The 16,925-nt window shown below is 41.4% G+C and overlaps 1 protein-coding gene across 1 annotated transcript in view; it reads right to left on the minus strand.

Annotated features, from left to right (window-relative positions):
- The window catches only part of CACNA1I (calcium voltage-gated channel subunit alpha1 I), a 2,042,880-nt gene that overhangs the window by 790,423 nt on the left and 1,235,532 nt on the right, over window positions 1-16,925 (minus strand). The window contains exons 14-15 of the mRNA XM_082266478.1: window positions 4,608-4,804; window positions 2,679-3,077 (exon numbers count right to left, since the gene is read on the minus strand). Coding sequence (XP_082122604.1) covers window positions 2,679-3,077; window positions 4,608-4,804 — 596 coding nt within the window. The remainder of the gene's footprint in view (window positions 1-2,678; window positions 3,078-4,607; window positions 4,805-16,925) is intronic.

Below are 16,925 nucleotides of genomic sequence, written 5' to 3' on the forward strand. Positions count from 1 at the left end.
TGCCTGAGGTTAAAACGCTTCTCCTCTAATTGCATTGTATGCCCCCGAGTCCTCATGCAATCCCTTCGACTGAACAGCTTTTTTTCTAAGCTGAGATCCCCATTGAGATATTTAAAAATTGCTATCATGTCCCCCCTCAGGCGTCTCTTCTCCAGGGAGAATAAATCAAGCGATTGCAGACCCTCTTCATAATTAAGGTCCTCCAATCCCCTAATTAGTTTAGTTGCCCTTCTCTGGACTCTCTCCAGCTCCAACACATCCCTCCTGAGGACTGGCGACCAGAACTGGACACAATACTCCAGATGCGGTCGGACCAGAGTTTTATAAAGTGGAAGGATTATAGACTTAACTCTGGAATACATCCCTTTCTTTATGCATGCTAATATTCTGCTGGCCTTGGCAGCTGCCGCTTGACATTGCATGCTGTTGCCTAGTCTAATCATCAACCAAGACTCCCAGATCTTTCTCCATTTTTGATTCCTCCAAGGGTTCCCCTCCTAATGTGTATTGTGCTTTTATGTTTCTAGTCCCCAAGTGCAAAACCTTACACTTCTCTACGTTAAACCTCATTTGCCAAGTGTTGCCCACTCCGTTATTTTGTCCAGGTCATTCTGTAGGATATCTGCTTCATGCTGTGCAGTTATTGCCCTGCCCAATTTTGTGTCATCTGCAAAAACTGATATCGAACTACTGATCCCGTCCTCAATGCTGTTTATGAATAAATTGAACAAGGTCGGTCCCAGGACTGAGCCTTTGGGGACCCCGCTTACTACCTCAGACCAGTCTGAGTATGCGCTGTTTATTACCACCCTTTGGACATGCCCTTTTAGCCAGTTCCGTATCCAAGAGCAAACCCTGCTGTCAATACCTGCAGACCTTATTTTATAAATTAAGCGCTTATGGGGAACTGTATCAAACGCCTTAGCGAAATCTAAGTACACCACATCCACTGGTCTGCCCCTATCTAGTTCACAGCTCACCTCCTCATAGAATGTTAAGAGATTGGTTTGACAAGAACGCCCATTTGTAAACCCGTGCTGGTTACTACTGATGATGCTGTTGTCTTTAGCAAACTCTATGATATAGTCCCTTATCATCCCCTCCAGAAGTTTACATACTACTGATGTCAAACTGACAGGCCTATAATTTCCCGGTATATGCCTCTGACCCTTTTTGAATATGGGAATCACGTCAGCTTTCCTCCAATCCCCTTGTACATTTCCTGTCATAATACTGTCAGCAAAGATCAGGAACAGTGGTCTAGATATAACCTTACTGAGTTCCTTGAGTACTCTCGGATGTACGCCATCCGGGCCTGGTGATTTGTTTGTGTTAAGTTTAGCCAGCCTTTCCCTGATTTCACCCTCTGTAAGCCATAGTGGCAAGTCCTGTGTATTACTACTAACCATACAGTCCTGGTCAGTGTACCCCTCCGTTTCCTGTGTAAATACTGATGAGAAAAGAGCATTCAGCACGGTTGCTTTTTCAGTGTCCTCTGTAACCATCCTCCCATCATCGTTAATTATGTGTGCAATATGCTCTGCCCTAGTTTTTTTGCTGTTGATATATTTAAAGAATTTCTTTGTTTTTTTTTTTTTTTTTACTATCCTCCTCTATTTGTCTCTCAAAGTTTATTTTAGCCATCTTGATTTCGTGTTTACTCTTCTTATTTGCCTCCTTGTATTGGTCGAAAGCCAATACTGTGCCCTCTGATTTATATTTCCTGAAGGCCAATATTTTTCCCCTAATAAGTTTTTTAATGCTACGGTTTAGCCAGCCAGGTTTGGCTTTGTCTCTTCTAAATTTATTTCCCATAGGAATGCACTGCAAGATGCATTTGCTTAATATGTTCCTAAAGCATTCCCATTTTTCCTCTGTGGTCAGTGATCCCAAGGTTTGGTCCCAGTTAACCCTTTCCATCAATGAGTACAATGCTAGGTAGATCTTAAGATATTACTAACCTATTAGTTAACCCTAAGGAGTTAAATGTCATGATTATTAAACAGATACTTACAAAAGTAACTATGTACACATATAATCTTCCTTTTTTCAATACCTAAAGGTAAACGTTAGACTCATTTTCATGCCCTGACCTTAGTTTTTATTGTATGACAACCCTAAACATGCCGTATAAACACACACAATTAATGAAGGATAGAGGGACAAACAAATTGTGGACTTGCTAGTGAAGTATCATTTTCACACTTAAAGGAATTTTGTTCTCTTTTAGTACTCAAAGACAGAACAATCTATGGGCCTTTATAGGGACCTATGGGATTTGTCTCTATCACATCTCCCAGAACAGCTTGTCAGACATCATGTGTATAGGCACATTCAACTTCCAGGCATCAAGGTCAGTACACTCATTGGCTATGTGGCCATTAGGGTTAAAATGGGTAGATCACGGTGTTGTTCTTCTCCAGTTCAGAGATTGTCCTGCTCAGAGAAGCTGCAGACACAATTAGTTACCCATGACTGTTAATTATGGTACTCTGCAGATTTGCGCTAATAGTATTTGAACAAGCTCAAAAAAAGGAGCAAAATAAAAGTTATGTAACTAAGCCATAGCTTCCTCACATACAGTGCTACCAATATGCAAACATTAAAACATGCAAACATTAAAAGGAAATATCTGCATAGTATCATGTTAAAGATTATGATTTTATTTCTATACTCACATAATCAATTTCCTCTTCTTCTTCCCCCTTATCTTTACGATTGTTCATCTTAGGGAAAACATCTTTCATGAACTGGGGAGGTTTTCCACTGGAATCCTGATATTCTCCAACTGAGTTAGCCCCTTTGCTGGGTGCCCTATGGCTTGTACGGAGTCCAGAAGGATGTTGAATATCTGCAGAGCCCTTATTGTCTAGGGACATAGCTCTCCTGTGTTTTAGACTTGATGCAGTCCTGGAATGACTTCTGTCTCTGTGGATTTCTGCTCGAGAGAGTAAAGACTCATGCTCAGCTGTACATGGTCGTGGCTTAATACTTGGACGACGGCCTAAGCTGTTCCAGCTTGATCTACGGCTGCCCCAAGCTCCACCTCTGTTCCAGTGAGGGGGTCGTGGCCCTCCCTGTAAACCATAAAGTCATAAATATCATAAAAAGTAAGACACTTTAAATACAACATTTTGTTAAGTAATAGCGTAGATTTTTAAGAGTTCAGTTCATCTTTGAGTGTATAAACATTAAATCCTGTCCTTTTGTTACAGTATCTCACAAAAGTAAGTACACCCCTCACATTTTTTGTAAATATTTAATTATATCTTTTCATGTGATAACACTTAAGAAATGGCACTTTGCTACAATGTAAAGTAGTGAGTGTACAGCTTGTATAACAGTGTAAATTTGCAGTCCCCTCAAAATAACCCAACCCACAACCATTCATGTCTAAGCCGCTGGCAACAAAAGTGAGTACACCCCTAAGTAAAAAAGTTTAAATTGGGCCCAATTAGCCATTTCCCCTCCTCTGTGTCATGTGACTTGTTAATGTTACAAGGTCTCAGGTGTGAATGGGGAGAATTGTTGCTCTACATAAAGATGGCCTAGGCTAAAAGAAAATTGCCAAGGTCATAAAAATGAGCTGTAGCACGTTGCCCAAAACCATACAGCAGTTTAACAGGACAGGTTCCATTCAGAATAGGCCTTGCCATGGTCGACCAAAGATATTGAATACAGGTGCTTAGCATCATATCCAGAGGTTATCTTTGGGAAATAGACGTATGAGTGCTGCCAGCATTGCTGTAGAGGTTGAAGGGGTGGGGTTCAGCCTGTCAGTGCTCAGACTATATGCAGCACACTGCATTAAATTGGTCTGCGTGGCTGTCGTCCCAGAAGGAAGCCTCTTCTAAAGATGATGCACAAGAAAGGCCGCAAACAGCTTGCTGAAGACAAGCAGACTAAGGAAATGGATACTGGAACCACTTGCTAAAGAAGCTGAGGGTAAAGGTAATGGACTGGCCAAGCATGTCTCCAGACCTGAACCCGCTGAAGCATCTGTGGGGCATCCTCAAACGGAAGTTGGAGGAGCACAAGGTCTCCAACATCCACCAGCTCCGTGATGTCCTCATGGAGGAGTAGAAGAGGACTCCAGTGGCAACCTGTGAAGCTCTGGTGAACTCAATGCCCAAGAGGGTTAAGGCAGTGCTGGAAAATAGTGTTGGGCAAACAAATATTGACACTTTGGGCCCAATTTTGACATTTCCACTTAGGGGTGTACTCACTTTTGTTGCCAGAGGTTAGACATTAATGGCTGTGTGTTGAGTTATTTTGAGGGGACAGCACATTTACACTGTTATACAAGCTATACACTCACTACTTTACATTGTAGCAAAGTGTCATTTCTTCAGTGTTGTCACATGAAAAGATATAATAAAATATTTACAAAAATTAGAGGGGTGAACTTATTTTTGTGAGATACTGTACAATATATACTGGAAGAAAGATCTGGATGTATATAGTTATATGAGTCTATTATATTTTTGAGTCCAATAGATTTGTTCAGTAACTATACTATTAATTAGTACTACTGTTAGCTATGTTTATGGATAATTAGTATGCAAACTCTGCTAGATTAAAAGACGGAAATAAGATTTTCTCCTTACTTGTGACCTCTGATCATAGGTTATGCGGCCAAGAGACATAATGCTGCTTTTCCTGCAGTCCACAGCTACAAGTACTTGATCTCTTTGCAGGGAATTTCTAGATGTATTCATGAATCCACCAGTGATCTGTTGGCTTGTTATGGGGGTGCTTTCCAGATGTCCATTTGGTGTCATTGGAACTGTACAAAGCTTTTGATCTAAGTATATAACATTGGAAACAATGTGTTCACACACCAATATCAGTACATAACAAAAAATGTGTGATAGATAGATAGATAGATAGATAGATAGATAGATAGATAGATAGATAGATAGATAGATAGATAGATAGATAGATAGATAGATAGATAGATAGATAGATAGATAGTAAAAGAGACTATCACAAGTTTCGAGCAAGAGTATCAGAGTATGTGTCCATAAAAGAGGTTTCTGTTCAACGTTTCGATGGATCGCATCCTTGTCAAGGCAATGAGGCAAATAAATGTGCAAAAAGTTGTGTCCCTAAATTTCATTTCAAAAGCACAGTCTAGGGGATCTATATATAAAATACTGATCGTGCAGATGTGACAAACATTTACACAATCAAAGCAAAAATTGCCATACTTCCTCTATTATGATTGATTTCTATATCATCAGTATCATCTTGTGGTCACAGTACATTTTTTTCTGATTTAGGTATCTCTGCAAAAAAACACATTATGGCTACTAGGTGGTGCACACATAATAGAGAAAGTACAGCAATTTTAGCCCTGATTGCACAACTGTTTGTCACATCTTCACAATGAAAATTGTATACATAGACCACATGGCATCACATAATTCAATTTATTATGTGCAGGCTGAGCTAAGGTCAATTGACAGCACAAAAAGAAAAATCACAACAAAAGGGGCAAATAAGTTACCACCTAAAAATACAGTGTAGATGATGGATTGCTGGATTAGATGTGTGGCAATTATGAAAAAACATAGAAAAGGGAAAAATTATGCAAAAAAACAAAAAATACCATAGCCACATGGCTTGAAAAAAAAAAAAAAAACAATACACGAGGACCAGTGCAGTCCCATAGGCCATGGCTGCAGAGGAAATAACAGTCTTGTGTGCACTGAACATCAAACCTAAGGTAAAGTATCAATGTAAAAAAAGTAAACAAAAATACCTATATTTATTATGTTTATATAAACAAAAATGCCTAGAAAGCATAACATATATAATTATATACAGTGGGTAAACAAAAGAATCAACTCTTTTAAAATAATCACATTTTGTTGCATTGCAGCCTGAAATTAAGACAGACACAGTTTTGCTTTATCCAGCTGTATATACTATTGCAACCTATAACATCATAGTGAAAGATATAACACCAACATGTCAGAAAAAAGAAAAGCGTGCCCCCCCCCCCCCAAATCCATACCAGATCCATTACCTGAACAGCCTGGAAGGCCAGGAAAGGGAGGGGATGAGCGAGCACCCCCTTCCTGAACAATACCAGGCCACGTGCTCTCAACATGGGGGGGATGCTTCGGGAGGGGGCCTCTTCCCCACAACCTTGGGCCATGGTTGTGGGGGTCTGTGGGAAGGAGGGGGCTTATCCGTATCTGGAAGCCCCCTTTAACAAGTGGTCCCCAGATCCTGACCCCCACCCAAAAAAAGATATTATAAAAACACACACAGTTTTTGACTATTCCTTTATTAAAAAAAAAAACAATGTCCCCCAATGTAGATCCATCTTCAATTACTCACTCACCCCCCCCCCTTTTACCTGGCCTGCCAGGCTGCATGCTCGGATAGGGTTCTGTTATGAATTTTGATTTAAATGCCTTGGCTGGGTCTGGATTTACAAGCGATTATTGAACTTTTGTAATGAGGGGTCAATAGGATTGAGTAAGGTTTTTCAGCGATTTTCATCTATTGGTGGCGGTATCTGATCACTCTTCATGGTGGTGGATGCTGTTATCATCAACTGTGGATATTCACATATGGGACCTTTTGATAATACAATTTATGATTTGGTTTGTGCTGCACATTTAGGCACTGATTAGCGCAACTTGAATATACACTAATGGTGAGCTGTATTGGATTTCCGCCAGATATATTGCTTGGTTTTGAGGCCAAATAATTAAATTTTAGCCTCATCTGACCATAACACCTTCTTCAATGTGGACTCAGAATCTTTAAGGTGCATTTAAGGTGGTCAGATGAGATTAAAATGTAATTACTTGGCCTTAACACCAAACAATATGTCTGGCAAAAATCCAATACAGCTCACCATCCAAATAACACCATTCCTACAGTAAAGCATGGAGGTGGTAATATCCTGTTATGGGGGTGTTTCTCTGCAAGAGTGACTAGAACATTAGGCAGTAAGGATTGGCCGAACACCCCCCTGTTCAGTTCACAGCAGAACTCCCGAACAAGGGAAATGTTCTAACCCAAACGGTGAACCCCATTGAAGTCTATGGTAGCCGAACAGAAATAGTGCCCATTTTGAAGGCTTGTATGCAAATAATCGGCTATAAAAGGGGTATAGGGGTTTGGGTACAGCCCTGGAGAAAATGTATCAATAATTTTTTTTTTTAAAAACAATAGTTTTTTTCAGGAGAAGTGATTTAAATTATGCTTAAAGTACAACAATAAAAATGAAAAATTCCTTTAAATATAGTGCCGGGGGGAGGTGGGGCACACCTGTAAAGTGCCTGTAAAGTGTAAAGTGACACATCTGTAGCATGCATAAAACATGCTGTACCAAAAATGACATTTCTAAAGAAAGAACAAAAAAAAAACCTGTCAAATCCCCTTTAAGATGATATGTGGTTACAGTTGCCTACGCCTGACTATTGTAAAAATGTGCATGGGGTCCTCCCCCAACAGTCCATACCAGGCCCTTCTGGTCTGGTTTGAATTTAGAGGAGAACTCCATGGCAAAAAAAAAAAAACGTGTGGGCCCCCCCCCCCCCAAAATCCATATCAGACCCTTATCCAGGCATGCAGCCTGGCAGGTCAGGAAAGGGGGGGGGGGCGAGTGAGTGCCTCCCCAAACCATACCAGGCCACATGCCCCCAGATCCCTGCCCCCTCATGTTAATGAGTATCAGGTACATAGTATCCCTACCCATTCACCAAAATATGGAAAAACAAAACCAGTTTTCACAAATCCTTTATTAACCACTCTGCAACCGCTCACAGTAATACTACTGCGGCAGAGTGGTTCGTTATCGTCCAGCCACGTAGTATTAACGTGACTGGACACTCCCCCTTCTGGGCGGCGCTTGCGCGCCGCCGGAGGCTCGCTCCCGCTGTTTTCATTCACAGCGGGAGTCGGGCCAGGGGAGGAGCAGCGGCGATCGCCGCTGCTCTTACCCGATCGTCGGGGATCGAGTCTGGAGATCTCCATAGTGACAGGGAGTGACAGATCGGACTGTTCAGCATAGCTGGACATCCGATCTGTCCATGAATCACATAGTCACCTCCCCCCCTACACGTCAGTAAGCACCAGGCATACATTAACCCCTCCCTCTCCAATAAAATTAACCCCTTCCCTGCCAGTGTCATTTTTACAGTAACAGTGCATATATATAGCACTGATTACTGCAGTAATGTCACTGGTACCCCCAAAAGTGTCAAAAATGTCAGTCAGGGGTCCGGTCTGTCCGCCGCAATTTCGCAGTCCCGCAAAAAAAATCGCAGATCGCCGCCATTACGCGTTAAAAAAAAAACACCAAAAATGACAGAAATCTTTCCCTTTGTTAGTAAACGCAATAACTTTTGCACAAACCAATCAAAATACGCTTATTGCGATTTTTTTTACCAAACATATGTAGCATAAAACAAATTGGCCAAAAACTTTTAAAAAAATTGGTTTTTACATCTTTTTTGGGGGGAATTTCATATAAAAAAATGTGAAAAATATTGTTATTTTTTCAAAATAAACGCTCTTTTTTTGTTTATAGCGCAAAAAGTAAAAATCGCACAGGTGATCAAATACCACCAAAAGAAAGCTCTGTTTGTGGGAAAAAAAGGACGTAAATTTCGTTTGGGTACGGCGTCGCACGACCGCGCAATTGTCAGTTGAAGTCGCACAGCGCCGAATCGCAAAAAGTGGCCTGGACGGAAGACAGCAAAATCCTCCAGTTGTAAAGTGGTTAAAAAATAGAAAAATAGTGTCCCTCGCTGTAAATTTCATTGTCAATCATGCCGCTTGCCAGAAGCGGAAAAAAGAAAAAAAAATGCTCCTGGGAGGCCTCCCGCCGAAGGCCTGCTCTGCGCTTTAACATTTTGTATATAGGTAAGGGGCAGGGCCATCTAGCTACATCACCCAGTGGCATTGCCCTCTTCTGACATCATGGACTGGTGCATGCTGGGCATGTGACATCACGTGGGGCCATGGCATGGATGGGGGGCAACACCATATTTTTCTTTATTTTGTAACCGCCCCTTTTTTTAAAATTATTATTCAGCTGTCAGCGGGGAAACCCATGACTCATCGGCTGTTAAGGACATCACAGTCAGCTTCCCAGCCTTACTCCTTAACAACCAGCGTACACTGTGCCCTGATTGGGCAAAGCTTTGCCCTATCGGAGCACAAATTGCGCTGTGCATCTGGGCGAACTCCCTGCAAATTCGAGTTTTCGGTCAACAGCCGAACGGCAAATGTTCAGCCTGAACTGATGCTCAGGCCGAACCGTTCACACAGCCCTACTTGTCAGGATAGAAGAACATGGATGGGCCAAAATTCCAACAATTTCTTGAGGAAAATCTGCTATCCTCAGCCAGAAAGTTGTCAATGGGTAGAAGGTTTACCTTCCAAAATGACAATGACCCAAAACACAGAGCAAAAATTAGCACACATTGGCTGAATGAGAAAAATGTGAATGTCCTTGCATGGCCCAGTCAGAGCTCAAACCTAAACCCTGAAAATCTGTGGAATGACTTAAAGACTGCAGTCCACAAATGGTCACCATTAACTAAACTTGAGCTGAACTGAAAGAAGAGTGTGCAAATATTGCAAAGTCTAGATGAGCAAAATCAGTAGAGACATATCCCAACACACTAAAGCCAGTAATTAAAGGAAAATGTGGTCCAACAAAATTCTGACACAATGGGGTGATCCTTTTTCCAACTCAGTGATTCTGTTATTAATTTTTTTTTTCTGACATGTTGGTGTTATATCTTTCACTTGGATGTTATAAGTTGCAATCGTAAATAGAGCTGGATAAAAATAAAAACTTTTTTTTTTCAAAATTGACAAAATTAGATTTTTTTCTATACCCACTGTAAGTAGGCAACTCTATTCCTAGCAAGAGTGAAGTATTGCACATAACTGTAACTGTAAAACAGAAAAGAAATGCAATAGAATGACATTATGTCAGTAATATTACCAATAATTGGGGGTTCCAGAGAATGGAAGGAATAAGGGCTAGGGCTGAGCAAGAAAACCCAGAACACTTTTCAATCTGTTATTTGAAAAAAAGTTTGTACAAATAGAATGAAAAGCAGTTCTGAAATCAAAAATAAATTAAAAAAATAGTTCTGCAATAACTTACTACAATGATTAGTGAGCCTTACATTATTCAAATGGGGCTTTACAAACCTATAATCATAAAACTCCGATAATGAGACAAATTATTTTTAACCACTTGGTCAATATAATTTTCAGGGCCAACACGACTGAAATGATTGCTAATTACTTATTAGGACCTTGAATTAGGTCCACGTTTTTTTTTTTTTAAAGTGGAGTACAACTTGTTGTACAGTTAATTACCTAAACCATATCACTAATTTATTCCAAAATGTTCTAATCTTACTGCATTCATTTAGCATATGATTTAAATCAGGAGAAGCCAAACTGCATTTCAAACATCTCATTTCTCCTTTGTTATGCATTGTCTGTCATTAGATGTGTATACCATGTTCAGGATTTTTAAATAAAACTCAGTCAGTGCTTATTGTGATCTTATGAATCCTGGCATAACCCTTAGACACAAAGGCCTCATCCACACAAGTGTAAAAAAACACAATGGAGTTGATTTACTAAAACTGGAGAGTGCAACATCTGGTGCAGCAGTGCAGGATAGCCAGTTGGCTTCTTGATCTTGTTCAGCTTTGACAAAAAAAAAACACCTGGTAGGTGAAGCTGGTTTCTATGCAAAGTTGCATCAGATTTTGCACTCTCCAGTTTTAGTAAATCAATTCCAATGGATCGCGTTGCCACAAGCTGACAGCAAGATCCTGCCTAAAATGTTCTCTGGACGCTGTATGCATATAAATGCTATATGCAAGTATACACTATTGGTTACTAGGGGGCTAGGCATCTTGAACCACATGCATCCCAGCAACAAAGGACGCTATGTTTCTCAAGCCATTTGGAGAACATCCAAATTTGCAGGTAGATTGGCGGGATGTTCACCGGCCGAGCGCTCCAAAATGCACTGCATGCTGCTGAACAGGTGCAAGGCTTCGTCCATTAACACTGTCAGAGACCTGATTGGACAAAGTGATGATTACTTTCTCCAATCACAGCTCAGCACTCATAGTCCCACCCCACACTATAAAAGCTAAGTTCCCATAGCCAGCTCTTGTAGTGTGTTGGACTGGAGATAGATAGAGCAGGGCTTCTTTTGCTACTAGCAGTTAGTGTGTTCACTGTTCACTCATTGTAACTCTTGAGTGCAGAGTGTTAGTTTATTGTTAATATAATGTGTGAGAATAGTGTGTCAGTGTAATGTCTGAATAATGTGTTAGTGTGGTGCAGTGTTTAACACAGCTAAAAACAACATTTGACAGAGTGTAGAGTGTAAGTTTACTGTTAGTATAGTGTGTAAGTATAGTGTGTCAGTGTAGTATGTTAGTGTAGTGCAGTGTTTACCACAGCATTACATTACATTTAGTGCTGTAAACCCTTTTTTTTGGTTGCTGCTTTTTTTAAGTGTCTTTTTTTTTCTTTTTTTTTTTTGCCTGCCAACCTTTTTTTTAAACTGTCAGCCACAGTTTTTCTGGCTGCGACGTGCTGTTTCCCCTTTTTTATTCTTTTATTTTTTCAATAGTTTTTACATTTCTTTCAGCATCAGTCCTCAATTTAAAGTGAACCAAAACCAATTTTCATTGAATAAAGTACATCCAATTACACATTGCCCAATGTTTATAAAATTTGAGTAATAAGCCCCCCATCATGTCTGGGAGGCCAATAAGGAGAGGTAGACGTTCTCATGCCACTATGATATGGGCAGCAGCGTCTGTGTCCACAGGCAAAGACGGCACCTTTGTCTCTGTTTAGTGATGTTGCACGTGCTATCCAACCACAGCATGTAGGGGAGGTGATATTAAACCACTCTCATCCTCCTCTTCCTCTATGAATCTTCAAGCTGGCAATAGTGCGCAGTCCACCGCAGCTGCCAGAGTGGCTTATTCTTCCTCCTTGTCCACAGCTACTCCTGCCATATTATTTGAACTGTTTGAAGATGCACAGACATTACTTGATTCAGATGTTGGTTCCGAGGTAGAGGAAGGGATGAACATGAGCCAACAGAGAGGGGAGAACAGTAGCAAAAAATAAATTAGCAGTCATGTTTCCTCAGATGCAGCGTATTGCGAAGTTGGCTCCAGTGATGATGAGGATGGAGGGGATGCTGATGATGAGGTCACTGACATGACTTGCGTCCTGGATAGAGCAGAGGAGAAAAGTGAGGGGGAGAAACAATTTCCAATGGCAGGCATCATGGAAGAGTAGAGAGCAGCCACCCTATTCCATGAGTTTGTGGAGCTGTTACCTCCCGGGCTCATTTCCTAAAGCTCAGCTGTGTAGACATTTTTAAGCAAATGTGCAGCTGATCGCACTGTTGCAATTTGCAATCTGTTCTGCCAGCAGATCAAGCATGGCAAAAACATCAGCCATTTGGGTACCACATGCTTGACAAGGCATTTAACCTTCCACCACTCAGCCTGTTGGCAAGAGCATCTGAAAGCCACACACAAGGGACACAATTCTTCTCCTCCTCACTCCTCACCTCTCACTTCTAACCCCGCTATATCTAATGACCTCTCAGCAACCTCCACTGACAGGGATGATGGTATAGCAATGGATGTCACAGATCCTTGCAACATGTCTCTCAGCAGCACGCCACAAGCTGTTGAGTATAGCAGGTACACTTCTCTGCCCAAGTTGCTGCAGTGAAAAAGAAAATACATTCGCTACCACCCACATGCCCAGCGTCTAAATTCCAGCTTGTCCAATTTTCTAGCTTTACAACTTTCTATCTGGTGGGTTCTGCCCCCTTCTGTGAATTTGCAGAATGTGCTGTACCACAATGGCAGGTTCCCTATGTCTTTTCATGTAACGCCATTTCAGCTCTGTACCATCACGTGGAAGGCAATGTTTTGGCATCATTGGGCAAGGCATTCAGCCACAAGGTCCACCTTACTGCTGATGTGTGGTCCAGCAAGCATGGTCAAGGACAATATATTTTGTTCACAGCACACTGGGGTATTCGGCTTGCAACTAGGAAGGATGCAGGACAGAGCTCAGTGCTGGAGCTTGTTTTGCCGCCACACCTCCATACAGCTGGTGGTGAAGGTACGAGATCTGTCAGTTCCACCTCCTCCTTCATGCCCTCCTCTGCCGGATTGTCCTATGCATCACCAGTACTACTTAAGCATTCAAAGAGCCATTCCATAAGTCAGGCCAAAATATGCCATGCAGTGCTTCAGCTGGTCTGTCTAGAGGACAGGAGCCACACAAGAGCAGAGATTATTTCAGCTCTGTAAGGGCAGGCCCAGAGGTGGTTCACACAATGGAAGCTTGAGCCAGGCAAGGTGGTGGGTGATAACTAACCTTCTGTCCGCTCTTCAACAGGGAAAGTTGACACATGTGCCATGCCTGACACATGTTCTCAATTTGGTGGTGCAGCATTTCTTAAACAGGTACCCAGGTTTGAAAGATCTTCTAAAGCTGGCCAGAATAGTCTGTAGCTGTTTTAGGCAGTCATACACAGCCAGTGTTCAGTCGGCTGAAATTCAGCGGGAATTCCAGCGTAAACCATCTGATTTGGGACATGCTCACGAGGTGGAACTCAACTTTAGTAATGCTGCAGCGGCTGAATATGCAGCAGAGGTCTGTCACTGAGTACCTGTGTGAGTATGGCACAAGGACAGGCTCAGGGCACCTCAGCATTTTTTTCCCTACGCCAGTGGCTGCTGATGAAGGATGCATGCACTGTACTGTCACCATTTGAGGAGGTGACAGGGATGGTGAGCCATGACAATGCATGTATCAGTGACACAATCACTGTTGTGTTCCTGCTGGAGCATACTCTGCATGGCGTTATAGAAAGGGCACTCGAAGCAGAACAGCAGGACTTCTTTACCTCTCAAAGCCCACTTTGTGCAGAAATTATTCTTGCGATGCCACAGAGCACACAAGAGGAGATGGAGGAGGAAGAGCATTCTGGCAGCTTTGGAGGTATTGAAGCAGGGGAAGACATACATAGTTACATAGTTTGTGAAGTTGAAAAAAGACATCAGTCCATCCAGTTCAACCTATGATACATCAAACCTTCAGAGATAGTTTTCAGTCCCAAGAGACCTTGGGAGTAGTATGTGGCTGGGATGAGGCAGTTCCAGATACTGTAACCCTCAGTGACCCTGAGAACCCTTATAAGGAAAGAAACGGCTGCACAACCAGGAATTCCAATAGCCTTTATTTTTCAAAGTGGTGACACCAGAGACACCAACATGAGGTCACGTAGACGGGTTTCACACATACATTTTGTGCTTAATCATTACCAAGATATATTTAAGCACAAGATGTACAGTATGTGTGAAACGTGAAAGTGACCTCATGTTGGTGTCTCTGGTGTCATCACTTTGAAAAATAAAGGCTATTGAAATTCCTAGATGTGCAGCTGTTTCTTTCCTTACAAGTTTTCCACGGAGGCAGGCCGGGACTGGCACTCAATGAGATATTCCACCTCAATTTATCATCACACAACTGGAGCAGCATTTTTTTCTCTTAGTACCCTGAGAACGTCTGCAAACTTGTGGTGCATGGGCTCCCTTATTTTTCAAAGCCTGGGAAAGGGCCCAAGCATTTGTGGCATAATGGAGAAGGATCATTACTGGTTGGCAAACCTCTTTGACTAACATTACAGGGGGAAAGGCTTGGAACTCACCCGTCCCCACAGAGGGAGCAGAGGATAAAAATATCTTGAGGGCACTTTAAAGAGGAGTTTATGTAAGGCCTTTTCAGACTCTGGAAGTTTACAGTCTGATGGAAAAGCTAGTTTTGAGGCTTCTGTTAGTCAAACTAAGAGCGGCAGAGAAGGGGGCCGCCTCTATGATGCATTTTTTTTAGTCCTCTGCACTCAGGGCTGTCAGCTTTAACATCCCAGCACCTGTATCAAATGGTGGAAGATTATCTAGGGGCAAAAACAGACAGTAGTCAATCCACTGGGTTTCTGGGTCATGAGAATAGACAACTGTCCAGAATTTGCCAAGTATGCAATTGAGCTACTGGTCTGGCCTGCATCGAGCATGCTCTCCGATTGAGCATTCAGTGCTGCCAGAGGTTTTGTGACAGATAAAAGATCGCGTCTGTGCACAGACTCAGTTGACAGGCTGACATTTGCAAATATTAATCAGTCCTGGATTAGCAGCAGCTGGTGCCAATGCTGCTGATTAAGTGTTATTTAGATCTCAAATCTCTACAAGACTGTCTGTGTGTTGATTTTATCTTGAAGTAATATTGGTATAGATTTCATGGGCACACTTAACATCCAAGGACACATTTTTCCACACCTGTTTGACAGGCGCATCAAATTAAAATTGTTGACAGCAAGGCCAATTCTTGCTTTCATCAAGACTACCTCTAGAAGGTTATGAGGTGAAGGCACCAACAACACCCAAAGACCAATTTTTCCGCAAAGGTTTGACAGGAGTATCAAATTAAAATTTTACAGCAAGGCCAATTTTTGCCAAAGGTTTGACAGGGGCATCAAATTAAAATCTTTTATAGCAAGGCTAATTTTTGTTTTTATCAAGACTACCTCTAGAAAGTTACGAGGTGAGGGACCCAACAACACCCAAATACCAATTTTTCTGCAAAGGTTTGACAGGGGCCTCAATTTAAATTTTTTACAGCAAGGCCAATTCTTGCTTTCTTCAAGACTACCTCTAGAAGGTTACAGGGTGAAGGCAGCAAAAACACACAAGGGCCAATTGTTCCACACCTGTTTGACAGGTGCATCAAATAGAAATGTTTACAGCAAGGCCAATTGTTGCTTTTATCAAGACTACCTCTAGAAGGTTACGGGGTGAAGGCAACAACACCCAAAGACCAATTTTTCTGCAATTGTTTGACAGGGGTGTCAAATTTAATTTTTTTACATCAAGGGCAATTCTTGCTTTCATTACCTCTAGAAGGTTATGGGTTGAAGGCACTAACAACACCCAAAGATCAATTTTTCCACAACAGTTTAAAAGGGGTATCAAATTTACATTTTTTACAGCAAGGCCAAATCTTGCTTTCATCAAGACTACTTCTAGATGGTTATGAGGTGAGGGAGCCAACAACACCCAAAGACCAATCTTTCCACACCAGTTACTTCTATCCAATGTCTGCATAGGGAAAATCAATTTATTTATTTTTTTCCTCAATAACGTTTTTATTGGTTTAAAATAAGAAAGGAAGACAACAAAAGAGGACAGTTTGTTTTTCCCCAGGCTATGTGATTTATCTTGAAAGTCCCTTGGCAAAAAGATCAAACCAGTCAAATTCTGAAGAAAATCAACCCTGAATATTCACTGGAAGGAAAGACCCTGAAGCTGAAACCTGAATTTTTTGGCAACCTAAAGCGAAGAGAGAACTTATTGGAAAAGACCTTGATGCTGGAAAACATAGAAGGAAAAATGAGAAGAGGACGACAGTAAGCAAGATGGATAGATATTAGAAAATAAATGAACTACCCAACAAGTGCCATCATCCAAATAATAACATTGAGAAAAAAATTGAGAAATGTATGGTTGGAAGAACCAAACCATCATTTCACAAAAAATGTGGACTTTCAGAGGCACATCATAGAATGAACCAAAGCGATTCACAATTAATAAAAAATGTAATTTTTATTACATAGAAAATAATATTAAAAGAGTAGAGGGCAAAAACTATCCTCACTCGATGAACATAATAGGACATAAAAAAGACAAAATCTAAAAACAATGTCCCGAACAGTCCCTAGACCAACTGTGTTCTAAGAACAAATGGTTTGGACTGTAGAGAGAGATACTTGACTGTTACAGAGTTATATCTGATCAACGGGTCTACGTGTTTCG

Source organism: Pelophylax lessonae, assembly GCF_965119305.1.
Source record: "Pelophylax lessonae genome assembly, chromosome: 8".
Taxonomy (NCBI): domain Eukaryota; kingdom Metazoa; phylum Chordata; class Amphibia; order Anura; family Ranidae; genus Pelophylax; species Pelophylax lessonae.